General features: G+C 38.4%; 2 protein-coding genes across 2 annotated transcripts in view; one reads left to right on the top strand and one right to left on the bottom strand.

Annotated features, from left to right (window-relative positions):
- The window catches only part of usp31 (ubiquitin specific peptidase 31), a 12,156-nt gene extending 6,242 nt beyond the window's left edge, over positions 1-5,914 (bottom strand). Inside the window, exons 1-10 of the mRNA XM_017306128.1 lie at positions 4,772-5,914; positions 3,696-3,830; positions 3,300-3,394; positions 3,132-3,224; positions 1,962-2,097; positions 1,604-1,751; positions 1,317-1,497; positions 1,121-1,232; positions 895-989; positions 93-170 (exon numbers count right to left, since the gene is read on the bottom strand). Coding sequence (XP_017161617.1) covers positions 93-170; positions 895-989; positions 1,121-1,232; positions 1,317-1,497; positions 1,604-1,751; positions 1,962-2,097; positions 3,132-3,224; positions 3,300-3,394; positions 3,696-3,830; positions 4,772-5,296 — 1,598 coding nt within the window. The 5' untranslated portion in view covers positions 5,297-5,914. The remainder of the gene's footprint in view (positions 1-92; positions 171-894; positions 990-1,120; positions 1,233-1,316; positions 1,498-1,603; positions 1,752-1,961; positions 2,098-3,131; positions 3,225-3,299; positions 3,395-3,695; positions 3,831-4,771) is intronic.
- A 3,626-nt stretch (positions 5,915-9,540) lies between these two features.
- baiap3 (BAI1 associated protein 3) overlaps positions 9,541-27,722 on the top strand; it is a 41,542-nt gene continuing 23,360 nt past the window's right edge. Inside the window, exons 1-5 of the mRNA XM_008415934.2 lie at positions 9,541-9,785; positions 18,360-18,502; positions 26,008-26,095; positions 26,915-26,998; positions 27,205-27,312. Coding sequence (XP_008414156.1) covers positions 18,366-18,502; positions 26,008-26,095; positions 26,915-26,998; positions 27,205-27,312 — 417 coding nt within the window. The 5' untranslated portion in view covers positions 9,541-9,785; positions 18,360-18,365. The remainder of the gene's footprint in view (positions 9,786-18,359; positions 18,503-26,007; positions 26,096-26,914; positions 26,999-27,204; positions 27,313-27,722) is intronic.

Below are 27,722 nucleotides of genomic sequence, written 5' to 3'. Positions count from 1 at the left end.
TAACATTTTTAATAGTGCATTACAGAATCTCTCTTTTTATGGCATCTAGTAGTGAGCATTAACTTTGTTAATTCAACTGTGTTTTAACTCACTAGTCCTTGGTTTCCTTGTCCCACTCGACCACAATCTTCACATGTGGAGGTCCCCCTTGTCCACAGGACTTGTACGCTCTGCAATAAAAAAGAAAAAAAGTCAGTGGCATTTTTTTTACAATTCAGACTCCCATTTCACACATTTTGTTCTCTGACTCGTTCCTGTACACAACCATTTTGTGCTTAAGTCCTTAAACTATGTCGCTTTATTTTTAGTTGTCCTTTAGCTTTTTCATTGATTAGAAATAAATTGCTGTAAAAGTGTCAAATCAGAACTTTAAACTTATTCAATTGTAAAAACTGAATTTCTACAGMTACATACTACTAATAAAATATTATTAATATTTTTGTTATGTGAAGCCAGTATCAAGAACTGTTAGAACCAAATGTCCTTTCATTCATTACATGTCACTTAAAGATCAAACGGTGTAACAGCAATACATAAAGGATTACGACACAAGAGTGACGCACTTCACTGGTTCATTAAGTAATGAACCAGTTAAGTAACCAGTTAAGTAATGAACCAGTGAACAAAATAAGCTAAACTAGAATCTCAACACTCAAATTCCTGCTTCAACATAACTTACCCCAAAAGCAATAAAACTAAAGGAGAACATGAGTAGAAGCAAATCTAGAGAAGACTGGTGTATTCTATACATCTCAATTTTCATATTTGCTATAATTGTTTTTTRGAATTCGTATTTCTATGACCGAAGGAACTATAAGAAGATGCATCCTGGAGAATCCAAATCAGGCTTAATTTATATGTGAAAATAACATGACATTAACTACACGAACTGACCTTTCAACCGTTGGGTGACACAGTGGTCTCTCATCTTGAGGAAGGAGGTAGGTAATACCAACTACGCCAACCACCCGAAGACTGAAAGGTCCAACCTAAACAATAAAGTAATCTTTATATTGCTCTTTGTGATCTCACTGCTGGTAAAAAACGAGTCAATTCACAGACAAAATATTTCAATTAGATTACACCCAATGTAACAGGCAGAAATGTAAAATCTCCCTACCTGGATGTAGACCCCAGGCCTCAAAAGATGTCGCATTTTCTCCAGGATCTCTTTTTGTAGAGCATCCCAAGTCACAGTGCGCTCCATGTACAGTACAAAAGGCAGGCCAAATCTAATAAAACACATTATAAAGCTGTCATTAACTGGGAAGACACTTCACCAAAATTACAAGCGCTGACATATTTCATAGCAGTACCTTTTTGCCTGGTGGCCAGTGCACGCTCTGTTACACACCAGGAGAATAACCTTTTCTGGCCCTACGTTTTTATTTGGAGATCCAGTTACAGGAGTCACTGCCCCCTGCATGAAGGATGGAGTCCTGCTGATTTCTGTCCCGTACTTTAAATTGTTGTGATTTAAATTTGCCAGAAGGCTTCCTGTGACAAAAAAAAGGCACACTGATGTTTCTGTGTCTGCATCGTTTATTATAAGGAGAAAAAAAAAATAGTATCGAACCATTTTTGAAAATTGTTTCCAGCTTACCTCTTTTTGTGCGTAGGTTTTCTAATTTGAAGGTCTCTGGTGTCTCAAAGGCAAAGATGGAATCGCTCTCTTGGATGATGTCAAGATCGTCGTCATCGTCGCAAAACGAGCGGTGGAAGCCATCGTAATACATTTCAGTCAGAACAAACTGGGAAAGGAAAAAGGGAAAGCCGAAATAATGCTTCTGCTGACAGCTACCTTCAATTTCAACGCTCGCTTCAGGGAAAACTAGCTCAATTTACAAATTACTATCTGACTGGAAGGTGGAATAAGTTCGACAAACACTGACTGAGCCGACACCTTGTGCCTGTAACACAGCCTTTCACTGTCAGACCCTGAACAGAGACAGGAATAGCACCTGGTCCATTGGGATCTTGGTTTCACGTGACACGGCGTCTCTGAGGCGATAGACRGTACTTTTGAGAGGAACAGCAACTCCGATCCTCATGCARTGAGAGTACTTCCCCTGGTAGACCACAGTCACATACAAGGGCCTGATGAAAGAAAAAAGAAAGTTAAAAATATTGTTTAATGTATATTGATTTGCAAATGACCAGTTCTTTTAAGCCAGCTGATAAGTAAAAAAAAAAAAAAACTTTGACACATCGGTAAATTTAAAATGAAGTATCACAGAGTGACTGATATTCTGACTCAATAAATTAGTAGTTTGTCCTTTACTGATGCAGAAACCACATCGTTTCTGAGTTATTCCAACAAAAATAATCAAAGTTTGCATTAATAACTGCACATTCAAGAGAAGACGTTTGATACGCTCAACAGTAATGTCCAGCTTTCATTTCCAGTGAACAAGATTTTTGATCCTTGCAAGGCCAAGCCCTTCAACACATTCTCGTTTTCTCTGTTTTTAAGAAGGTAAAATGTGCTCTCATTTAAACATTTGTCACTTCTTCACTCCTACCAAAGACAAGAATTTGCAATTTGGGACAAGTGGGAAAACCCCCCCACCCCGCAAACTCATCCATCCTGTACTACCAAAGAGAAAAGATGCACTGCTTACAGGTTAAACTTGCTGATCTACAACATAACAACATGCTACAGTAGTTTTTGTTTTTCTTCTTCTCTCTCCTCCCTCTGCGCTCACACGTAATTGTTTTTGTTTAAAAACTGGAGCACATGCTCCTTCTCAACCCGTTTGATGCTCCTGCACCTTTAGCTTGACGGCCCTCCTGTCAAAACAGGTTTCCTTCCTTCCCTCCACCGCCACACACACACACGCACGCACGCACACACACACACACACACACACACACTTCCATTATTGTCACACCCTTGTAAGCTTCTCAAAACACATACACCTGCATGCACAAACACTGTGTTTGACCTAACGTCAAAAGTGGCAGTGCTTTAGAGACTGTATGCAGTGTATTTAGGTGTGTGTAGTTTCAAAGAAGAAAACACAGCCACGTTAAGTGGCAATAGTTAGGAACGTGTAGGGACCCGAAAGCAGAGCTCTAGAAACTGGTTCCTCCCTGCTGATCCACAACCAGAGYTTTAAAGAGGAACTCACCGTGTGTGTGGYAGAGGGATTGGTAAGGAGATGCAAAGGAAGGGGTCAAAGGTGTTGCTCTGCTTTTGACAATGCGGGCACGTAAGAGAAGACCTGTAAGGGGGGGGAATAAATCTCTTAATGTGATCAACAGATAGTGTTAGCAGACTCTAAATGAATTAAGCCTACCTGTACTGAGCCTGGAACAGCTCCTGCACAAACGACCCAGCAGAGAGAGGAGGAGAGGGCCCCTCTATGCTTTGGTCATCTTCTTCAATGGGAGGCTAATGAGACGAGATGATTTATTAACCTGACTGGTCATAATTACACTCGTCAGTGAGGTGCATATGATGCCTTGAGATGCAATTTATATTACTAGATTCAAGTGGAAGCACAAGGTCAGGAGAGTCTAATTTGGTCCGACTACAATTTAAGCTAATGAGCAAAATTAAATAAGAAACAATGTGATGTGAAAAAAAATATATAATCTGATGGCTCAGAGATCAAGAGTGAAGTCTCAGATTTCTCACTTAAATTACAGGACGTCCTGCAACTTATTATCCTTCTGATAGCTTCACAATTCACCTTAATAGCAGGCCTGGTGTTTGGGTTGACGGTGTTGAGATCCTCGTGTACTCTGTCCAGCAACCACAGCAGAAACTCTTGAGCATCGTGCTGAGCGTTCCCTTTAAACTGTGTGGCATTTTTTGACACAGCATTCTGCAACAAACGACAAAATCCAACAATACAAAAAACTGACAAAAGCTCCAAAACGTTCAGTTTGCCTATGATTTAGTTCATTTTAGCAGATTAATTCWCAACAATTGACATCTTGGGGAACTTGCAATAGAAACAGATAAATGTTTATACAGAAATATATACTCAGATCAATCCAATTATACATACAGACTGAAATTTGACTACATACATCCAAACTTGATTTTAAGACTAAGAATAAATTGATTTTATCTCTGTTATATCTTTCTTCCAACCTTATTTTAGATAAACACAAGGGCTGCMCAATATGTTGTAAATATTTCCTCATCTTAAAATTAACATGTGCAATAATATTATAGCAAGTTTCCTGACAAATAAACCCTAAGTGTGTGGAATTAATAATTTGCATGCTGATAATTAGTGCAGCATCAACCAACCAAACAGACACTGGACATTTTCTGCCATCAGCTCTGACCGGTGATCATTTGACGGAATAATAAACTGGATTTTCTTTCTATTATTTATCCAAAGAATAAAGCTGAAAACTGCCACAATTTTCAATAGCATCAACTTTAATTCACATTGTCTAGATGAATACAAATTCCTCAAAGGCTAGAGACATTTTTACTGAATTAAAATGAATAACCCGTCCGGGAAAAAAAAGTAGAATTTATCTTCAAAGACTGATTATTTTTTTCTAAGTAATCAGAATCAATAGATGAGATTCACGAAGAAAATTGGCACACGGTATTGGCCCCCCAAAAACGCCTGATCAGTGCATCTCTACCCAACAATACGTTCTGCCTGTTTGATGAAGCCTCAGTTTARCCGATATTCACATCTAAACCAGTGCCAAGATGCTAAAGGTGACAGAGAATTGGAAACATTGTAACATGAGAAATCAACATTAATGTCCATTCATACTGTGTTGTTTTGGTTCTTACCTTGAAGTCCCTGCTATGCTGAGGTGTGTACTCAAACGTCCATAAAGCCCGCACCAGTCCGGACAGCTGCTCGGTCACTTCTCCTTTGCCCAGAGGACCTTTCTTCTGCAGATGCACGCCGTTTGTTTTGGGCTTATCCTCCTCCAACTCCTCGCCTTTGTAGTGCTCCAAAACGAGGTACTCGGCGAAGAGTTCCGTGTTACTCAGGCACTGCAGGATTGCATTCATGAAGCAGGTATTACCGTGGTTCTTCAGACCTGACACTCCGGGAACTCGATCTCCGGACAGGAACCCACCAAAGTCCCCATCCTCCATGGGGACATCTTTACTCCCAGATTTGAACGCGGAGAATCCTCCATCATCCTTGTCGTCGTCGGTTTGCACTTCAGAKCCAAAGTGTGATAAGGCTGTCAGCGTCCGGAGGACTTTGCTCATAAAGCTACCCACGGAGCGCACGGAGCCTCGCCTGAACAGCTTCTTGCTGAAGCTCGACTTCTTGTCCTTGGTCGCGGCTTTGCAGGACATGATTTCCCTTTTGCCTTCTGACAGACGGGCTGTGCTGAACCAGGGTCAGCTCACTGGCTACCTGCTGCTACATCTCAAAACAGCTCTAGTATTGGGACAACTCCGAGTCTGTTAGCTAACCTTAACCGTTGATACACGGGACATTTTGCCTGAGATGTGTCTCCCTAAAACTCGCACAACAGTTAATTACTTTTTTTTTAAATATATAAAACAACTACAAAGGATTGCGATAATTAATAGAATAATATCCAGATATTAGCCCGGTTATTGCGGATTGGTGCAACTTGCRACGGAGTTACCTTGTTTTTGCGGSTTTCTGCCCTGCAGCGATGAATCAGTTATGCTGAAGTATAAAATAACAGCAGCCTTAGCTAATTTAGCCAAGGCTAATGCTAGCTCCAATAACAACACGAACACCTGAAACGGTGACAGTCTGTTTCGGTCGAGATATTTTGGTCCAGTCGGAACGGATATTCCGCCATGGCATGCAGCTAACGACGGTCAAAGTTAGACACCGTGCTGAAACTGAATAACCTCACATTTTAGGTTCATTTGGAGACACATTCGGGCCAGACTGGAAAGGCTTRATTTGCTTCTTCTTCGTGTGAAATGCGTAAATCACGGTTTACAACTGCTGTACAGCACCACGCACTGGACAGGAGGGAGACTTACTGAATTGTTGTTTTGTTTTGTTTTTATGATTCATTTGACATTGTTTACAGCCAGAGCAGAGGTCTATAGCGTACACAGACATTGTGCTGAAGTAACATTAGCACTGCTTCAACATGTTTTAACTGAAGTAAAGGTAAAAACTAGCCGTCACATAMACACACATTTAGCTGTCTTGGTGTCTTGGTGCTTGCAAATCAATTTTCAATTCCCAATCATTAAACAATAAWAATATTAAAATCACCTTCTTCTGTGTTATACTAGATATTGCGCCGAATAACATTGTCACATTCTTGATCCAATATTGCCAATGAAGACAGAAAAAACTGAAATAACTAGTGAATGCTTCTTCAGTTTCTTTGTCTCCCTGAGGGGGGCGCAAGAAGCACGCAAAAACGAAAAGATGGATGAGAGTTGCACATAAAGGCATGGAATGAAAATGAAATTGTCATTGTTTAAGTTCTTCATTAACAAAGATGGCATGTTCATTTTTCATTACCCTGGTAGTTACATTTATAGTGGCACAATTGTGACTTACGTTACTGTTACAGATAATTATCTAATTGTGTTTCTTGCTTTTTTTTCTTCTTCACAGTAATAGAGAAGTACAATCCTCTCAACTGAACTGAGCTTTTGTCCTGAACTCTACCTATGAGTTGTGTGATATTAACCGAGAAACTTGTGAGGTTGGGCTTTGTAATTTATTTCAGAATTACAGGAATGAAACTAACAGCATAACATAATGACGGCTTGAGACTGAATTTTTCCAATGTTAAATTTGTTTGACACAGCCTGACGTGATCAGCGCTGTTTTGTTCCGAGGTCAACGCTWATGTATTCTGTTGGGGGATTACGCTGGGTACTTGAATTAATTCATGCAAAACTTTGGTTTGAAACTTCTAATAAAAAGKTTGTTTTGTTAAGATGGAGGTAAGCACAAAAAATAGACGTGCACATTCAAGCCTAAAAGAAAAGCCTAAGAATAAATGTGATGAAAAATAAATAAATAAAACAAAATAATCACCTATGAGAAAATATTGATCCAATATAGCTTAATATCTGTCTGAGTGCGGGACTTAAAAAGTCACTTTTCCTTTTGCCCTGGTTATGACCAAATCCTTCACTTGCTATTTGCCGTCAACACTTCAAGTAGTTGAAACCAGCTGGGGAAGTTCTCTAATGATGTGTCCATGGAAACAAGGAACATGGTCACATGTGTCTTATCATCACTCAGCACAGGAAAAGCTCTATACTTTATCTTGGATCTTACAATAATGCCAAGACATTTCAAAGTCAAGCACGAGTCCACATTTGTGTTTCTCCTCCTTGATGTGCTTAACAAAGCCTCTGATAAAAACCTTTTTGGAWTCTTTACTTAACACCTCTCTCACATTGATTGATTTGATTTTACACCCCTCCACATACAGGCATTTTGGAAAAGASAGCAAAAAAATKATTTATTTACCGACCCTCAACAAACCATTCAGTCATAAACAACCTAAATATCAATTAGTASCACCTTTAAGCATAAAAGCACTCAGCGAATAAATMATTTTGGAATCCTGAACCAACTTTCGTGTCCTTCATGTCAATGAATTCCTGACAAAGAACTGAGAAAAGGCTTTAAAGATTTATGGTTAATCTGACGTTTGGAGAGTTTATTAACAAAAACGGCATCTAYTGTTTCCAAAGACTTCATTGGTGCTTTTAACTGTTGAAAAACATTTTAAATAATTTACAAGAAGGAAAATGAATACTTTAAAACTTGCTTCATTTGACCTMTTTGATGTATGATATTCAAATAAACTCTAATTGGGCTGTAGTAGGAGTTTTTACTTTGTGACTAAAAATGAATTACTCCTTTCTACACTATGTGTCAAGGCACGCCTGCACCCTCTGTGATAATGACCATGTGGGAAATCTTTTTTAAAGAGAGGCTGTAACCTGCAGGGTATGCTTGTGTGCCTATTTGAAGAATTTACTTGCATGTCCTTCTGTCGTTGTAAACTAAAGAATGAGAAAATGACTGGTGTTACGTAAATCTAACTTGATTGTACATATACCAGCTTTTATTGAAAATGAAGGAACAGCATGCACAAACAGGTATCATCGTGAGCTTTGAATCAGAAATAAAAGAAATCATGAAATTGTTTTTTTTTTTTAAATAATTCTGGTTTGAAATGTTAGCTGCATACCAGTATTTGGTTTCATTTAAAGTGATCACTTAAAGTTTGGTTTTACAGCAAGTTGTTTACTGAGTTCTTAACTCTAACTTCTGACCTTTGCTTCCATAAGTTATCTTCTTTATATTGACAATTATTTAAAAACACAATATTGTTAGCTGGACTCACTCTTAAACATTAAATGGACTTTGTGTATTGGCTATGTTGTATCTCTGTCATGCATCATCATTAACTCCCGGCTTTGTTTCATTTCTCATCTACTGTTGGAGCTAATTAAGCTAAAGAAAGGAAACACCCATGAATCACGTGTTGATTGACAGCTGAACTTGCTCCCCTCTGCCTAAGAGAGGATTTTTCTCGGCGACATCCCCTCAGCAACAGTCAAATGATGCGTTCACGGACATTCTGTAAACATCTACTTGATAACTTATCCGCACGTCAAAAATGAACGCCTATTCAGCGAATTTAAAAAAAAGTAGATTTATTTTACAATTAAGCAAAACTTGAACTTATTTTACAAACAGAAAATATGTGCTTGATTTACAATTTGCTAAAGAGAAATGGTAAAGTAATCTCTTTACATTTGGAAACCAATCTATTTATATCAAATTAATGTAAATTATCCCAAAGAGAAACGATGAAGTCTATTATTGCCACTATGTTTAATTAATATTGAGTAACTGAAAGAATACAAATTCTCTGATCTACAGCTTTTCATGGAAATAGGCATGTCTAATTAAGGATACCAAGGTTTGAAAACATTGTACTTTCAAAATGATTAGTAATTTTTTTTTTTCAGCTGTATGGTCCACAGTGCTGACCCCTTTTCCCCCCACCTAACTCAAAAAAAGCTTCCTACAACTGAGCAACTAGTTTAAATTAAATATACTTATTGTTTTTATCAATTTTACTGTCTTTGTTTATATTAAGACTCAGCTATATCTCTGTAAAGCCCTTTAGATTTTTTTTCTATAAAAAGTGCTCTGAAAAAAATGTTTACTTACTTATTTACTAAATCAGAACAAATAACGTTATTGTAACTCAAATAGTAAATGTTACATCTTAGCTGAAGTTAAATTAAATCTGAAATAGTGCTTGTCATACCCTGAGAATTTCACAAATTTCCTAATTTCCTACAACCCAATACAATTAAACTACAAGGAGTGTGTGCTTAAATAAATTAGCGTTTTCATGAATAGCTCTGGCTTCAAGATTTAAAAAAAGCTCATCTCAATTCTTCCCGACTTGACTTGTCTCTCAAAAGCGTTCTATCTTTTTTTTTTTTTCCACCAAATTGTGGCTGATGGTGGGCACACGTTTCTGGCCAAATTGTATATTTCTGACAGTAGACAGGGTCCGTGAAGTATCGCTCGACTTCCTATGGCCATATTTGGGTTGGCATCGGGGGAGCGGAGGGGAAGCATTTCGAGAGACTAATAAGAGCTTTTGTCTGTCGTCTATCTGAGGAAAAAGACCCAAACGTTGTTTTCTCATAAGTTGACTGCGTCACGTTCACAGCAAGGAGCGACGTCCTGCTGCACGGATCAGAGCTTTGATTGTAGGAACTCTGACACACGCAACCTTTGCAAAAGAAAAAAATATATACATCACACTGGAAAAACTGTCAAGAGACGCAGGTAAGAAATATGTTTATATAATTTTTACTTATGAAAAAATATAAACATTGTTGATCAAGCTAGATTATGCACTAGTTGCTTTTTTGATTCCGYAATTGCGAAATATGACACTGAACGTGCACCTGTTGATTTGAATTAAGTTCCAGATAATTTCAAATCAGTCATTCTTGAAAGAATAAAGTTCTATTAATGTTCCAGTAACAGTAAAAATAATATATGGGACTATGTCGAGGATAACGATTTTTTTTACAAAGAAATTTGACCTGTCAGACACATTGTGTTAAGAAAAATAATTTATGTTCTATATGACTGAAATATAAACAGAAGTTCCCTGTATGTTAAACAAGAAGGTCCTACCCATAGAAACCTAATCAGCTGGCAAGGAATGACTCAGACTCAAGATTGACACAAATAAAAAAAAGGGGGAAATTATAAAAGAAACTAATTAGGAAAACAATACATTATGGCAAAGTGAAGAGCTGAAGATATGGTTGCAGACTGAAGACATCCTGAGTTGACTGATGCACTTGATGGCTCGTTTCAGAAGCAGTGCTGTGGAGAATCCTGTGGAGGTCTCTCTCACTCTCTCTCGCTATTACACACACACACAGGCACACACACTCAGAGAGATCACAGCTCCAACTGTCTTACCCCAGAGACAGCCCCAGCAGTTCAGTGCTTTCAATTTACCTGTACTGCCTGTATTGACAATAATTACATGCCCAGCTGATTAAAAGGGCAATAAAAACTATTAGGTTTCATTATTCGTCAGCTGAATACAGGACAATACAGATTCAACTCTGCAAGCGTAATCATCACGAATGTCTGTATTTTGCAGAAATCTTCCGTGGTGATGTGTCCTTCAGCACAACTCTCAGCTGATTTTCTTCAGAAGCAGACTGGTGCAGGTCATAGCCTCACTTCAGGCTGATCTGTGCGTCCTTGCTAATTAATCATTATTATTAGTACAGAGCGAATGTGTGTTCGTAACTCAAAAATCATTTCTTAAAACTACGGCTTTTGTCATGACTCAACAGTCATGACAAAAAAACAAAACAGACAAAGGTTATAGTAATGCAGTACAACTGAGTTGCTTTGTTCAGGCTGTAATTACAGCCTGTTGAACAGTAGTATGACTTCATCACATTCTTCTTAATGTGGCACAGTGTCTGGTGGATGCAAATTAATGTTTTTGTGTAAACTATGGAGAAAAACTCAATGTGTGCTATTTTTGACTGGAGAGGTAGTTTTGGAGTGTTATCAAGCTGACAAAAGAGTGTATTATTGGGGTATAATAAGCAAGACTTTGTGCCATTGTACTAGTTGAACATTTTTTTGTGTGTGCAACTGTCAGTGATTTTTGCTGCTTGGCTGTGCAGCAGAGGCTTTTTTACAAAGGCACACAGCCATCAATTCTTGGAATATTCTCTGGCAATCAATTCTGAAGCCAAAGTGCCTGACATCTGTCTTAACAGCGTAAGCTGCTTGCAATAGACTGGTGTTGTGCTTTTTTAGCTGGTTATGGATTATGTGTTATCCACAGGTGGCTGCAGTTAAAGATCCCAGTCGTGTCTGCTCTGTTTTTTACATCCCTCCGTCCCTCCATTTGGAAAACTTATTAAGGGTTTGACGAAGACCTGACACTGTGATCCGTTTAGCCTATGAGTCCCTAAGGGCCTGCCGCATAATAACATTAGTGGTCATTGATAAAGCTTTTTGCTCTGTCTTAAACCTCATCAGGAAACATCAGTAGCACTACAGAATAATCTCCTCAAGGTTATGATATGATTTGAATCTGTATCCCCTCCGACTGGTGTGCGAAACAAGGTCTTGAGAAATATTAAGGTCCTAAGTGAAAGTGTTGTTACATTCAATTACGTAATCTGTCTGTATCCTTTTTTTTTGTGGAGGCTCAAAGGAATGTATTAAACGATCTTCTCCCTGGTATTTATATTGATTTAAGCTATTAAGACTCACACAAGGACACATGTACCTGCATGAAGCTGGTGTTAATAAATGGATATAGAGCACATTGCAATGACGATCTTTATTATTTCTGTGTCTTTAGATGTTATATGAAAGCATAAACTAGACAGTGAATACCTTAGGTGTATGATTTATACTGAAATATTCTCAGGAGTGTCTGGTGTGCTCATAAAAAAAAAAAACTCTGCACCTTTCAAATCATTTGATCTTTTTGTCTGTTGAACCAGGCATCATTAAACTTGTTATTTATGAAGTGTGCATTTGGATAAACACATTATGACATAAAGGGCTTGTTTTTTCATCCTTCACAGAATTCCCTTTACCTGTATTTACCGGCTCCTTTCCCTCTACTGTTACCATAGAGACACTCCATCCCCATCAGCAAGTCGACTTTGGTTGCAGGGCTCATCGGCTCTCTTGCAGGAGCGAGTCCGGTAGGCAAGTGCCCTCCCTGGTTTGACTTCGGCACCAATGTAGCGAGAAAGGCATTTACTTAGCTTTGACAGTGTTTCCCTGGAAGCCTGCGGCCCGACCGAGGCGGCACGTCGCCCCGTTTTGTCACTTTGCGTTGACGACCGAGACCGTGTGAAATCCAGCTGGGAGAAATCCACCCCTGTAATTGAAATGAGTTCACCTGGGAGACAGCTGCAGCGCCGTGCCCGGAAGCTGTCGCAGTCCGTGCATGTGGAAGTGATATGAGAAGCGCTGAGCAGTTATCACTCGGCCCGTGACACCATTGTTTAAAAGTTGGGAAGCGTCTTCGCTGCTCAGCGCAAACATGCCTCAGGTATTCCGGATGCATGGCATTTAGATATGTGATGAAAAGAGCAGAGAGCTGGTAAATAGGAGTCACTCGATGGAGCATGAAACATTGAACAGTTGCTCACCTGCAGTGACAAAATCCACATAAATATAGCCGCAGCACAGCTTGAAGGTGGAGGTGCTTATTCTCCCATGTGAGACTTTGATGAGTAGAAGCATGGGTTCCTGACAATATTTGTGAATATTTTAAATGACATTTTTGATTTTGACTTTACAATCTCAAGTAAGACTTTTAAAATTGTTTCTTATCTTCTTCTTTGCACTGTATGTTATCTTAGTTTGCACATTTCAGCTGGTTTCCGTGCGCCATAAAGGAGTAATGGTGGAGTTGGCACAATGCAGCAGCCTTTCATCCTGGCTCATTGTGCCAACAGATTATGGTTTGATGCCTCTTAAGAAGAAGCAAGCTCACCCGAGAACAAGATTTGTGTATGTGCAGAAGCTCTTTTCAACACTAACAGACAGCTGTTTTTGCTTTGTTGCCAGTTCTGTAATATAAAAAACATCTCTCTGATTTTCACTCTTGACATCCAATGAGAATACTTTTTTCTTGTTCTTTTTCTCCCTCTGACATTTAGTTTTGTTTGGTGTCAAAATCTTGCACGTATGCTTCACTAATCTTCAGGGTGCGCTTCAAGTATTGGACAGTATGAGAATCTCACGACAATTTAACTGTATCTTGGCATTAACTTAAAACTTTAAAACAAAACTGCAGAACAGAGTGCTATAGCGTAAGCATTCCCTGAACTGCTTGTAGACTGAAAACTGTAGTGTTAGTTTGAGAAGAGTGATCATTCAGCATTTTTCACGACTGGAAACATTTTCTAAAAGAAAAATCTGTTTTCTCTCTAAGTATGAGAAAAAATATTGCACTCTTCTTTCAGCCAGCTCACTGGTGGTTCCATATATAAACAAGGAAAACACCAATCTCTCCAGCATTTTTGTCTTTCATCTCCTTAAAAGAACTGTAAATCACATAAATAGTTGGATGAAGAATTTTTTTTTCTTTTTCATTTTTGTGTTTTTCAAATTGTAACTTTTCAAGCTTTTGGTGCACCATGACATGATCAACAAACCTAAACTCAGCTCCACATTATGCAGTGAAGCCAAATTTTCCTTGGTTCAAAGCCAACCAGACACAAACTTTATGGTGATTAGAGAGGAGAGGAAATGTTTAAGGAATGTTGCTTTATACCAATAAGGTCCTGGGTTTGAATCCCTATGTGGGGATTTTTGTATGGAGTTTTTTGTCTTTCCCTGCTGTGTACATGGGTTTTCTCTGGATACTCCACACTTATTGAATATTCCACTGTCTTCCTCCCTATTAATGTAAGCATATTTGGTTAATTGACCACTATGAATTGCCAAAAAGTTTATCTTGGCCATGGTCTCTGTTTTGCCCTGTATTGGATTGGCGACCTGGCCAGGCTGTATCCAACTCCCCATCGATTGACTGATGGACATAGGAACCAGCCCGCCCCACACAAACCTGCAAGGATTAATCCTGCGCAGAAAATCAATGGATGGATTGATGTCTGTATTGGTTCTTTGTCAGAACTATCCGCCTGTTTTGCTTGAGAGCAGACAAAGTCCAAAGTTTGCTAGTGAAATACGCCATTCCTGTGCTATATCTGTTTTTTCATCTATATTTTTTCATATTTAGAAAAAATACTTTTCATTATGCAGAGAAACTAAGGTGACCCTGCACAAAAAATATATATACATTCAGCTTCAAAATGTAGCATTCAGACAACTTGCATAAGCTCTGAGAGCAATCGGCAGCTTTAAAAATAACTAATGTTTAGTTATTTTGTTTTTTTCTTTGTGACTCATCAGCAACCCATGGGACTTTCTCTTAAACAACTCATGCAGGGCATTTATGCTGGTTGGTTTTAAACTGTTTGTGTTGAAATTCAAATTCTAAAATGCTTTAATGATCCCACAGGGAAATGAAGTAAATGTTAGAGGAGACAGAGCCAGCCAATGACTGAAGCTGAACTCAACTGATGAACCATGCACACCCCCACAGACACGCATACACACCAGTTGATGACATTAATTAAGTCAGGGAATCGTGGCCTGGAGTGAGCAAATTATACGTTGTATCTTATATATATATATAACTTTTGCGTTCCCTCGCAATAATCTACTGATTAGTTCATACGGCATAATTGAATACTGTAAACCAGTGGTCCCCAAACTTTTTCCTGCCATATAACTTTTCCCTTCTCTGGTGAGGGTCCGGAGTCAGTTTGTAACAGAAAAAGTGTTAGACGTTTATCACCTGTGCTGCCAGAAATTGTTGACAAGGGGGGTCGGGGGTTCTCGATTGATTTTTACCCAGAAAGCACATGGGCAAAAACCGTTAGTGAAACGGTCACTGGGACTGACTAGTATATATTTCAGTTAAGTTAATAATAATAAACAGATTTTCACTGAGGCTCTATAAGAGCCATATGAATGAAATAAGTAATTATTGATATGACAGGAGCAGCGGCTTTGACACCTGGTGGTGGGTGTGTCAATGTGGGCGTGACTGTCATGAAGTATGAATGGGAAGGTTACTGGTGTGTTGGCTTTGTGTGTATGAGGAAGCGGGTGAGCGGGGTGATCAGTCCTCGCAAAGTTTGAAGCATGATAATCAAAAGTAAATAAATTGATAATTGTGACAGAACAAAGAGGTTTGGAGTTGATTGATACACGGACAGATGAGATTCCCTGAGTTAACCCAGTGCTGCCCTCTACCATCATTAGTTTGTTGTGTTTTATAATAATAAAACGTGTTTATTATTATTAACGCTTTGGTGCAAAAAAACTGATTGAAAATCGATTTATTTACTGCATGTTTATGTCTGTTAAGGCTAAGATGGAACGGCACTGAAAGCAGCCCTTTAAACCATTCAGACGAACACAACAGAGACACAATCAAATGACTTATTACCCCGCGATAATAACTCAATAGTCCATGGAAAAACCTTATAAGCTTGTATTAAACCAGAAAGTACACCGGCCACCGTAAGAAAGGCTTACAGTATTCATTTATGCCGCATGAACTGATCAGTAGATTATTGCGAGGGAACGCAAAAGTTTTGCGAGGGGATGCAAAAAAAAAAAAAAATCCCCATGTCCCCTGGAGGGCTCCGTAATCTGTTACTCCAAGTTACAACCCTCATAGAAAAGGATATATAAGGTATAATTTGAAGATCTCCAGTTTGTCTCAGGTGTTCATAGTGAACAACACACTGGTATTGTCATTAGAGAAGAACTAAAAACTGAGAACTCATAGTAACATACTGTATGCATGTCAGCCTCCTAGCTAGACAGCAGACTGTTCTTTGGCTCAGACAATGGTGCATCTTGTACCATGAATTTTGGACTTTCTCCGAGCCAGAACTCCGAGTGCATTCTGCTTTCCATTCTGTTGGCTCAGCACTCCAAATGATTACACTCAAAGAGGCCAACATGTTTCATTTGCTGGATTCGTTTGGTGTAAGCACTATGCTACTAAATAGGCAAACCTAAACTGTGCCATTCAAAACCAAGGGAGAAAAATGAATTAGCGTCGCCTCTAATATGGACCACAACAACAAGCACCCTCTTCCTACAAGCACACCAGGCTAATTGTCCTCAAAGCCACTGACGATGCTTCATGGCATCATTTTCACATTGACGCAAAGACATAAGCTGTCATCTGTTGAAAAGAGTAACTGACTGCAAGCCTGAGTGTGGCTGGCTGTCTCTGAAAACAACTACTCCATCAATCAACTCCCGTCTCTGTTTAGTCTTTGTTGCATGCTTTTTTGTGTGCGTGTTTTGTTTCCTCTGTTTTTTTTCCCTGCTGCTCGCAACTCTTGGAGTTTAAAACGTTAAAAAAGATGCAGAGTTAAGCAGGTGGTGCTTGTTAATAGGGCTGTTAAAACGTATTTGCCCACTCGCAGCTTTCGTCTTTTTTTTTTTCCTTTTCTGTCCCACTAAAATGTGACAGATCATCAAACATGTTTTGATATTAGACAAAGATACATTGAGTAAAACTAAAGTGTAGTGTTCAAATGATGATTTCATTTACTAAAGGAATAGCCATCCAACTCAAATATAACAGAATTTGAATCTGATTTAATTCCAGACTTCGACAAGGTCTCTTGTTTTTGATTTTTTGGAGACAGCCAGAGGTAGATGTGTCGTTTGGATAAATCTTCCTGCTGTTTAACTTGGGTGCGCTTGAACTAAAACTCAAACTTGATGGCTTGATATTCTCATATTTGCTTGATATGAACATGCTGGTTCTGGTATTATTAAAAGAATTAACTGATAATAAAAGTGAAAGCTGCTCTCAAATTAAAGTCCTTCCCTGAAGTCTTGCAAAAAAGGTCATAAGGAGAAACTGCAATCAAAATGAACCTCATTTTTGTTTGCTCACAGTCCATGTTCTGTGTAAAACTACTTGATGCTGTGCATAGGAAATATAAAGTTTGATTCCTATACATCTTCTATTGTCACATGCTGCTCAGAGAATATGAGCGGCATATTCTATGTCTCTGAAAACAACTATGTTCAGAACAGTGCTTCTGAAAACAACAAAATACGACTGTTCTGTTGTATAAAACATCTCTGCGAAGAACAGTTTGTTCCATTCCTCTGTGTAGAGTAGGGACTGTGAGGTCATATGATTTAGACATGCTTAGAGGACTCCAGGAAGCCAAAATGAAAATTCACTTTGTGGCAAGTGGTTCCGAGTACGCCAACTCCGTCTCTGAGAATTGCTTAGCAACACATTGCCAATCTCTCTGAGGTCGCCTAGTAGGCTCATGTTGCTGTCACGATAACCCAAGAATAACTTTCTCTGTAATGATTGGATGACATTTGAAAAAGAGAAAAAAAATGTTCCCATATGTTGATAAATAAGATATAAATTAATTATTTAACTGGGTTTTTTTTCTCTAAATATATGTTTTGCTTGTGTTTATTATAGAATTTATCTTTATCTTTAGTCACCCAAATCCGATATTTATAGTCAACATGTGCACAGTTAAGAGGTTTAGGTTTTATACAAACACATACTTTCAAAAGTTATGGTTTTGCATAAAAACTCAAGATATTCACTTAAAACAATCTGAACTTTTAGAAAAGATAAATGCCCCTCTGGTAATGGTGTGAAGTTTAACTTGTTAGACTGAATACTGAGTGATGCTCAAAGTTAACAAGTGTCCTTCTGTACTTGTAAGTACAGAAGTTTCACAAATATTATCACTAGAGTCTGTGTTTGCACAGGATATGTTAAATCTCATTTTAATTATACTTTAATAACAAGCAGTAATTATTTCTATGTACATATAGGATTATGGTATAATTTCCTTTATCTTTTGTGCATTTTCAAACAAACCACATGCCAAAAAGCTTTTCCATTAACTAATCTGAGCGTAACAAAATTAATCTTTTAAGGTGATTTTTTTGCTTTGCTTTTTTAATTATGTGTTTTACATAAATGGCAACAATTATTGCTTTAGTGTCTCTTGTTTTTTTTAAGTCTTTACAAGAGTATATATATAATACTTTGAATTTTAAGTGGAAATTAATATTGTCCTGAATCTTGGGGTTGCTCAGTTTAAACACAGAGCTAAAAAAAATGTTTTATTCATGCTCTACTCAGTTAAAGCATAAAAACTGAGAGTATCTGTACCTAATTTTTTGTATTAATTCTGACAAAAGAATAAAAATAAATGTCTAGTTAGGCTGATGTCTGATTTTTGTCACTGGTGTCTTTGCCAGTGAAACATGACGACACTCCTTGACCTGAAGAGTAGTGTGCTAAGGCAGGTCCAGAGGAGCCAGTCTCTGAGGAGTCGGAGGGAGGCCCCGCCCACTGCCAGCAGTCCCCTCACACACTGTCCTCCTGAGCCCTTACCTCGCAGGTGAGTCACTGTTGATCACACAAACACACATCAACACACACGAGATGTTGTAAAATGTCATCCTCTCATCATCTGGTCTACAACCTCAGATAAACAAATTATTAAGCAGAGTCAATATTTACTCAACATGACGAAGCTGAAATTCAAAAGTAATGTGTAGAAAAGCTGCTAAACTCTAGAGGACGTCTTGCAACAATGATGATTTTAAGGTAATTGCCTTCTGTCCTAAATTGTGGGAGAATTTTGATTTTTGTTGCTTCACAGGTTCTTCTTAAGATCCATTTAAATTATGACTTATTGTAATTTTAAATGTACTCTTTTCATAACAGCTTTGAGTTCTAGTTTTATAATTGTAATGTCAGTAACTTTTACATTTCACGCACCAAGTAAAACCAGAATGACTGGATGTGTATAATTGTTTTTGTTGGATTTTTTTTTTGCAATTTATATTCACATAATACAATTTGAACTAAATAGTAACACTTCTGCGAAATACATTGGTACGAAGACTGACAAATGGATTTATTTTCACTTGCAAATAATGTTTTTACTGTGAAATGATGGATCCAAAACCTTCCAAACTGATAGGTCCAACAGATTTTCTTTTTTAATTTCAATCATTATTGCTGTTGTCTTTGCTTTTCATCATCATGCTAACAGACACTTGAATTCTCCAATCAAACAGAAACACAAACCTCTTGCTTTTACATAGTTAATTGAAGTTGACGATGATCAGTGTTTTTGATTGAAAACACCTGACTGAATCATAAACCTTGCTTAAGATTAAACATAAGTGCTCAGTCTGTACAAATCTATATTACTTTGTCTAAACCTGGCAGCTACTGCTTGACTTATTATTCACTTGATTGTTCCCATTACGGATAAGTAATAGCTTCGCTTATGAGATTCTTTTTTTGTGAAAATAAAGCGCGGTCAAGGCACCTCAACAGATAATGACACGTCTTCAGAAATGGCAGCAAAAGCTCTGAGGTAATAATTCATGTTTGCTATTCATTTGTTTTCCACTGGCTGTGTTGCCGAAGCTACAGGTCATAATTTCTTGCTGGCACAATGTGATAACATACCACATTTATACCTAAGCCATGGCTCACTCTGAAAAAGCCACCCAGACACAGACTTCCCCCCTGTGACACATTAACCACACTGTTACATGCACAGACAGGCTCTTCAGGGATATAAAGGCTGCTTGCTTGTAAAGCAGCTTTAAAACGTGGTTCTGATGTCAAACAGCTTCCTGGATTTATATCAGTGATAAACGTGGCTTCTCAGATCAGGAAGTAGCTTACAAAGCCACTATTATTTTTAAATTTCTCTCAGTTGTGAATTTAATTATTATGGTTATGACTCTGCCAACGTGTTTTGTTTGAGGGGATCTTCAAGTAGTTTCAAGAAAAATTTTGAATTTTTAGGATCTAAACTCAACACTAACTTCATGATAATTCAGACTAGAAAGGCAGAGAGAATTCTCCACTTCCATGAACACAACAGACCACTAGTAGCATGATGTTCTAACTCTGGTTTCTAAGAAACTGTGCTAGCCATTTTGTTGGCATTTAGGTTACTTAGAAAGCTTAAATCAGTTTAGTTTTCAGCTTTTGCTATATGATAATAAAATTCTCACTTTGGATTTTTATAGTCCGTGATCTGGGCTTGAGCGAACTATGTGAAAACAGCTTAGATAGATTAAGCAGTTACTGGTACCTGGTTACAAAGCATACACTTGCTTAAAAGGTAATATTTCACAAAAACAAATTTCTTTAATTTAAATGCTGAGATTAAAATTACTTTTAATCAAATTACAAGGATAGCAATCAGGGAGGAATGTCAGAGAGCTGACCAAGGACCCAATGGGCATGCACTTCACAAATAAGCTGTGTATGGCAGAGTGGCTGAACAGACATGGGCTGCTTGAACTTAGCCAAAACACATCTTAGAAAACATAAGACCAGGACAAAGAAAGTTCTCTGATCTGATCAAACCAAAAGAGAAGTTTGTGTTTTGATCCTGATATTTGTAATACCTTCATATTTTGACCACAGATGATTAGCGATGCTGTAAAAACCTCGCAGCAAAATTATGCCTAAATAGTTCCCAAAGAGCTAGGCTTCACAATTGATTTGCCAGCATTTCGTATCTTGATTGAACATCAACTTCAATGTCTACATTTATTCTATCATTTCTCATATTTTTGCATCTCTATTTGCTTTCCTTTCGGCCAGTGGAGGGGCAGGCAGCGCAGTTCTCACTATGCGGCTTGATATGATAACTAATGAAGTCTCTCAGGTGAAAAGAGTCATCTGATATTTTTCAGTCTCATTCTGAGCTTCATCTCAACCCAAAAGTGATAGTACGAACCTGAGGTTTCTATGGCAACCCAAATACAGGCTGCTGTCACAACGTGAACCTTTACTTATAAAGACAACTCCATCTATTTTTTTACCAGGGAAGTTTACCGCAGGTATGTGTTGCATAGTTACATTTGGCATTTGAATGATTAAAGCTAGGCGTAAACGATGATACATGGTTTGATTTGTTTTCTTTTTATTTAATCCTGTGTCATTTTTGTTTTATTTATTCTGTTTTATTTAATGCCGCTCAAATATGGTCTGGAGCTCTTCATTAGCGGCTGATCGGAACTGACAGACTATGTCTCACCTTCTTCTCATTTTCCGTACCAGTTTCCTGGAGCTGCAGCCTTCCCACTGAGCCTCTGCCTGAGCGCTCATCATTAGATCCAGGCTGTTGATCTTTGTTATCCATTCAGACTGATGCTGACCTGCCTGCACTCTCACTCTAATTGAGAATTTGCAAATGAGGCCGGGTAGATTTGGACTGCTTCGTTTGCAGCTGTTGACCCAGTGGTAGAGTCAGTCGTCACAGCTGAGGCTCTCTGAGTAGACAGTGACTGGCAGACAGAGGACGTAAACATTTAATTCAGTTGAGTGCATTATTACCTCTGTGAGAACCGATCGTTAAATCTCTGGAAATGTAAAAAAAACAAAAAAACGTAACTCAGATGTGAGCTGGTCAGACTGTGAAGAAAATCCCGCAGGATTTATGTTTGATTGTATATTTCTGCTGGTTATTTACATGTTTAATCTTTCCTCCGATTGCTTTCAGCAGAGGCAAATGTGATATTTCACACTTAATTTGCTTTCGTTTTAAATCTGAAACTTGCGGCAATGTCTTTAATAGCTTTGACTCCTTGTTGTCCCTGTACTGAAGCTTATTACATCTTAATATCGGAGAAAAGCTCCAATGAATCAGAATGTTGTTAAGTAGGAATCCTTAATATGTCACATAGTTTACATAGTTTTACTCAAAAGCTCATTTATAAATTATTCCTCATTAAGCTAGAAATAAAAAAAAAAGTTGTTTTAGAAATTTAAGTCAAAAAGTAAAACTTACATATTTCATAGCAGCTACTGGAAACAGAATTTTATGTTATTGCCCACACAACAACAGCCTTGGGAAGAGTTGAGGAAAAACTTGACTGTTTTCTAGTGTTGCAATGTGCTCTTTCCAAATGAAACTGAATTCTGCATTTAATTTTGAAATCTCTGGTCCCAGAGCGGGCTTTGATGATGAATTGTCGATGATTTGGAAAGCTGTGTCCTCTGGTGGAGTTTTGTGTTTCAGACAAAATATTATGATTTTTTTCTATTGTGATTCAGTGTCAAAAACGGACTTTGTGTTGTGCCTAAGCAAAAGACAAAATTTAGATTCTTAGGGGAACTTTGTGGTTAAGCAACCTGGAAGGCATTAGTCGAGAGCGAAGCTGTTTCCCACTGCAGAATAGAAAACTGCATCTCTCTGACAGTGTCCTTTACTGCATTTGGTGTTGTAGTACCATTTCCCCAATAGTAGCATTTTGAAGGAGATGCTGTGAATCGTCTGGACATTCAGATCTTCGTTGAGCCTGCCTCGTCGTTCATGTTTTGTTCTTCAAACACTACTTTGAATGAATCCCACTGCTGAGTATTCATTCGCAAATTTAATTACAAGGCTTCCTCATTTGTGGAATCACAGTGATTTCTGAGCAATAGAGGTATCACAAGATCTCACATGAGATCTCACAATACAAAAATACCACAGTGCTTCTCAAGAAGCTCCAACGTTTTTTATTATTATTATTTTGGCACCAAAATATAATTGTCAAGTTACTGAATGAAGAGATGTAATTAGAGCTTTTGTGGTTGTTCTGGGTTTTCCACTCTGAAGCTTCTCCACCTGTAATGTTTTGTTTCTTAATCAGAGACATAATTACAGTAAAACAAACATTCTTTGTATCACTGAGGTTGATCCTTCTTGTAGAGATATTGTTTACGATGGGAGTTGCAGGCTTTTATTGTTGTGTGGCAGCCATGATGAAGCCAATTAAAACAAAAACAACAAAAACAAGGATCTTATTTTGTTCCAATCCAACTGGATGTCGCATTCTTTGTCATGCTTGGGGTAACAGTGATGGGTACAAGACTAATTATATTATTTATGCACGACCATAGTATGTTTAAGTTTGCAGAGAGTGCATGCTGTCCCCTTCATACACCCATTTAGAGGTGCTTAAAACTATTTTTCTCAAATAGAAGACTTACATGGGATTCATATTTTCAATTTTTGCTTTGCCTCTGATTCGCTCTCTTCAGAGGAAAACATGATTGAAGCATCTGGATGAATTTTAAAAATAAATTAGAACATTTTTTTTTGTTTTTTTTCCCTATTTTTTAAAGACTTGTTTCCTAGCAACATCAAATCACTGTTATTCTGGTTATGCTGGTGTGTTTGTGTGTCTGTGTGTGAGAGAGAAAGACAGATTGAACGACGCATTTGAACTGTGCTTTTATATGTGTCAATGTCAAATCAAAATAATCTGTTTGTAATTTTAATCAGTAGGGTTTCATTTCCTACCTGTAATGTATTGCCACCGGGTCAAAAAGAGACAACAATCTTCAGGCTGACCGCCAGAAGACGAGACAACAACAGTACCCCAGGCAAATGAACACAGTTGTAGAAAAAAACAAGTGGTTCAAAATACAGGTCTTGATTTTATGTATAAATTAAAACTCTAAACACCCAGGAACCAACTTTATAATGAGCAATAAGTGTACATGCAACTTTTCCATGTTGTAATCTCTCTGAGTTAACTTACATTTTTTCTTCATAGTTCTCTTTTCTTAGGAACCTAAACCTCTTAGCCAAAGCCACAGCTGCAAAAATGTATTTATCCATTTTTCTCTGAGAGTTTTCTACAACTCACAAAATGTTGGTAGATAACCGATAACCGCAGTCCTCAGCTATGTCATCGTGGAGGATTTGTAAATTTGTCTAAACTTTTTTAATTAAATGCATTCGCTACTTTACTCAGAACTGGTAGCTACATGCATCCTGGCTTTTCCAGATTCATGTAAACAGCTTTTAAGCACATAATTTTAGTCAGTTTTATATGCCAATAAACTCATGACCAGATCTCAGACTGGACTGTGAACCACACCATCAGTGGTTTAACTTATATTCTGCCAAATCACAAGATCATTCACTCACCTTAGTCACGTTTTCAAGTTACTTACTAGATAGCATACATTCCAATTACTCTTAGTTATCCAACATGAAGCTCAATTCCTTATTCAAATTAGCTTAAAACATTTCTTTCTAAGGAAACGTGGCAGATTACGTTGAGTCATTGACTCAAATGCCAAATATACCTCAATATGCATTAATCTATCTTAGCACTACTGCAGAAGCTAATATCTACATCCTTCCTGCCCTCTGCTGCCAATCAGCGGCAAGGAAAATGAATGGCGCTCCAGGATTGGTTGCTTTGTGCTCACCGTTCAGCCGTGTGTCAAGTAGCATTGCACAGAGGTACTTCATCTTCCCATTTTCTTTCAGATATTTCAAAAATATACAAAAACATTAGCATGTTAGCAAATTTTCTATGAATAATTTGGATTCATAAGAATCTGTGAATCTGCTTTGTATTGCAGTATCCACGGCTCACTTTCCTAAAACAACCATCTACATTTCTGAGATTTTTCAGAAAGACTGCCAGTATCTTCAAATTTAGCATGCTCTAAAGTAGACAGAGGCTGGAAGCTCAAAAGGGTAAAACAGAATAACTGCTGTTTTCCATTTAGCCTTCCTTATCTACTGAAACTCTTGTTTTTTGTTGACTTAAGACTCCTTTTAAATAGCCTCTTGCTTCTCTGAACTTCGTCTGACTTTGTTTTAAACATCTCACAGCTACCTTTGAGTCTTTTACACTCATTAATACAGTTCACATCCTTGACTGTTGCACACAGAGTGACCTAATAGCATTTATTACAGCCTTTACTGATTGAGAAAATCTTTTTTTTTCGGTCACTCAATAGAGCTGATCAGGATAAAAATAAACCAATTCTAGTAAATAGCCAATTTGTTGGAAACCCACTAATTGTTTAATACTATAACAACTGTGAGCTATATAATCCCACTAGCTTTAATAGATTTATATATACAGGAAATTAAAATTAATCCGTCACTTTGTCTAATAAACATCACACATTTCACTGTGTATTTGGCCTGACATCAGTGAAAATCCTCCCAGTTCTCCCAGCATGCCTTCTATTAGTCTCCATAAACACCCTCGCGAGTTTACCATCCGTTCTCCCACCATGCTGAAAGTCAGTGGGTGCTGGGATGGGCTGCCATATGCCTGCTGCGAAGTGATGACGCTAATAAAGAAGGGAGTAGGGGCTCTTCTGCACAGTGTTGCCTGATAGATGAGGAAGAAGACAGAATCACAGTGGGAGGGGATAGTCAGGATGAGGCGTTGGAAAGAAAAAAAAACACACAGCCCGAGTGATTGTGCCGGTTCTGCTGCAGCTCACATCAGGGCAGTTGTCTGTTATTTCCATAGCAGCCTGAGAGGAAGGTACCCCTTGAGAGATTTGGGAGGACGGAAGAGGTCGGGGAGAGGGTGGATTTATTGGGGATTCCCAAGGTGTTCAGCCAGCTACCCTTTTTTCTGAACGTGCCCTCATCACCATGACAACTGTGACTAGCAGGAGTTTTGGGATTTATTCCCACCTGGAGGAAACAGAAAAGCATCATTTGCATATTGGGCACAACCCGACAAATAAAATTTGATTAACATGCTTCGTGCAGAGTGCAACTGAAAGCCTTCTAACGCCAGACAAGAGAAGGTGTTTACACATCTGATAAAACACAGAATTGCAGGAGAGAAAGTCGCACATGTAGCGCATAGAACCAGATCCAAAAATATCATATATTGACAAAACCCTGAACAAAATGTGTGTTAACAAGACGCTGCTTGATCTCACCAATGTCACCGAACACGGATGTGTGTTCGCCTAATACTCATAAATATTCATGTGCCTAGCAAATCAGGCGATGTGGCCCATTTAGGTCAACCTGTGTAGCTCGTCCTCTCATGATAAGTTGTAGAAATAAGAACAGTTTCTCATTTTGCTCCACTTTCTTGGCAGGATTTCAGGGGAAAGTGCGGAGTTCTTTGAGCGTATGAATGCCATCCTGCAGAAACAGGAGAACATGATGCGGGCAGCCCAGGCCGAGGTAACCCCAACACAACTTCCACCTTTCCATCTGTTACACACACGAAACGTGAACAGTTTGCGTAGCCAGCAGGGCACAGAGCTGTCTTTCAGCCCACCATCATGACCACTATGACGTCCACAGACAGAAGGACTGGGTTAAACAGGGTGCTCAGAAGACTGGGAGCTCAGCTGTTGCAAGCTGCTGTCGACTGATATGTTCAGACTTTACTGGCAGAGCAAGACATGACTGATGAGAACAACTCATGACTTCACACCCAAATTACTGCATGTTAAACACGGTAAAATGACACAAACGGAAACTGTCGACGTTGGTCAAGACGTGAATCACGTCCACACTGCTTTAAAAATCGACAAACTAAAAGAGATTGAGTGTCTATTTGCAGTTGTTTGTGCTGTTTTAAAGATAAGCATTATTTTACAAAATCGTGTTTTTTTTTCCTCACTCATGTATGTAAGATGTAAATAAATCTCAACTGTATGCACTATATCTGTTGAAGCTTTTAACGATTTTAGTGTTAATGTAAATATCTAAATAAGAATAATGTGACCTTGTATAGATAGTATCAGCCAAGCTCTTATTAATTGTGAATACAGCAGGTAATTTTCCATACAGTTTTGAGGTCCATGACATTTGCAGCTCCTTAGCCCTTTCTGATTGCTTTATTGTGTTCGCAGAGCAACCTTTGCAAAGTATTTTCACTTGGCTTAAGTGATGCTTTCCAATATCTGACTGCGATCTCAGCGTCTCCTCTCTGATGACCAGCAGAACCTTTTTTTTTTTTTTATCAGAACCTAAACTGACTTTGTCTCCTTGCAGTGCCAAAGAGGGCCGTGCACAATGCCGCCACCACAAGAGCATGTGGACCAGGCCTTTATATCCGAAAGAGTCAGCAGGACAGAGGTGTGTCGGCTTGTTTTTTATTTATTTTTTTTGCTATTTCCATTGTGTTTCAGCAGGAGTTATGTTTTAAAAGACGAAAAGAGGGGAAAGAAACGCGGCTTTTATCCCTGCTTGTGATGTGCAGCAGAGCAGAAGTCACGTAGGGAAAAGAACTCGTGCATTTATCCCTGAAAGGAAGTTATTGAGTGGAGTGTGTTTTCATGTAGCTGGATCTGCTTTATGAGGAAGCTGTGTACACGGTGGTCAACAGGGTTGGTGTGCCTGCTCCAGAACATGTGAAAAGTGACGACGAGCTGTTTGCTCACCTGCTGAAGGTATCTGTATGTGTGTCTGCCTTTCTGTCTGTCTGAGTGTCATGTAATAACCACAAGCACAACCAGAGAACAGACTCTAGTCCTGGAGCTTCATTAAATTTCTCAGTAACACTGATGGTGGCCTCCCAGAGAGTGTTATTTGTTGTGAGGAGGCTGTAAGAATTCAAGCAGATGCTCTTGGCTCAAAACTGATTAAACATCAAAGCCCAGTTACACTTTGCACTGATATTCAGCTGTGATTATTCCGCACTAAGGATTTGTAGCCTTTTGGTTGTCTGAAATGGGAGTCTTATTTCAAAGGGTTTCCCGACAGTTCAGGTACTAAAGAAACAAGAATGAGTTTAAAACCACAATAATGTTCAGTAATTTCTTTTTTTTTTTTGCATAAGCAGAATTAGCAAACATTACTG

Source organism: Poecilia reticulata, linkage group LG8 (genome assembly GCF_000633615.1).
Source record: "Poecilia reticulata strain Guanapo linkage group LG8, Guppy_female_1.0+MT, whole genome shotgun sequence".
Classification (NCBI taxonomy): Eukaryota; Metazoa; Chordata; class Actinopteri; order Cyprinodontiformes; family Poeciliidae; genus Poecilia; species Poecilia reticulata.
The sequence above is the reverse complement of the archived record's forward strand: the minus strand, read 5'-3'. Positions and strand labels throughout refer to the sequence as shown.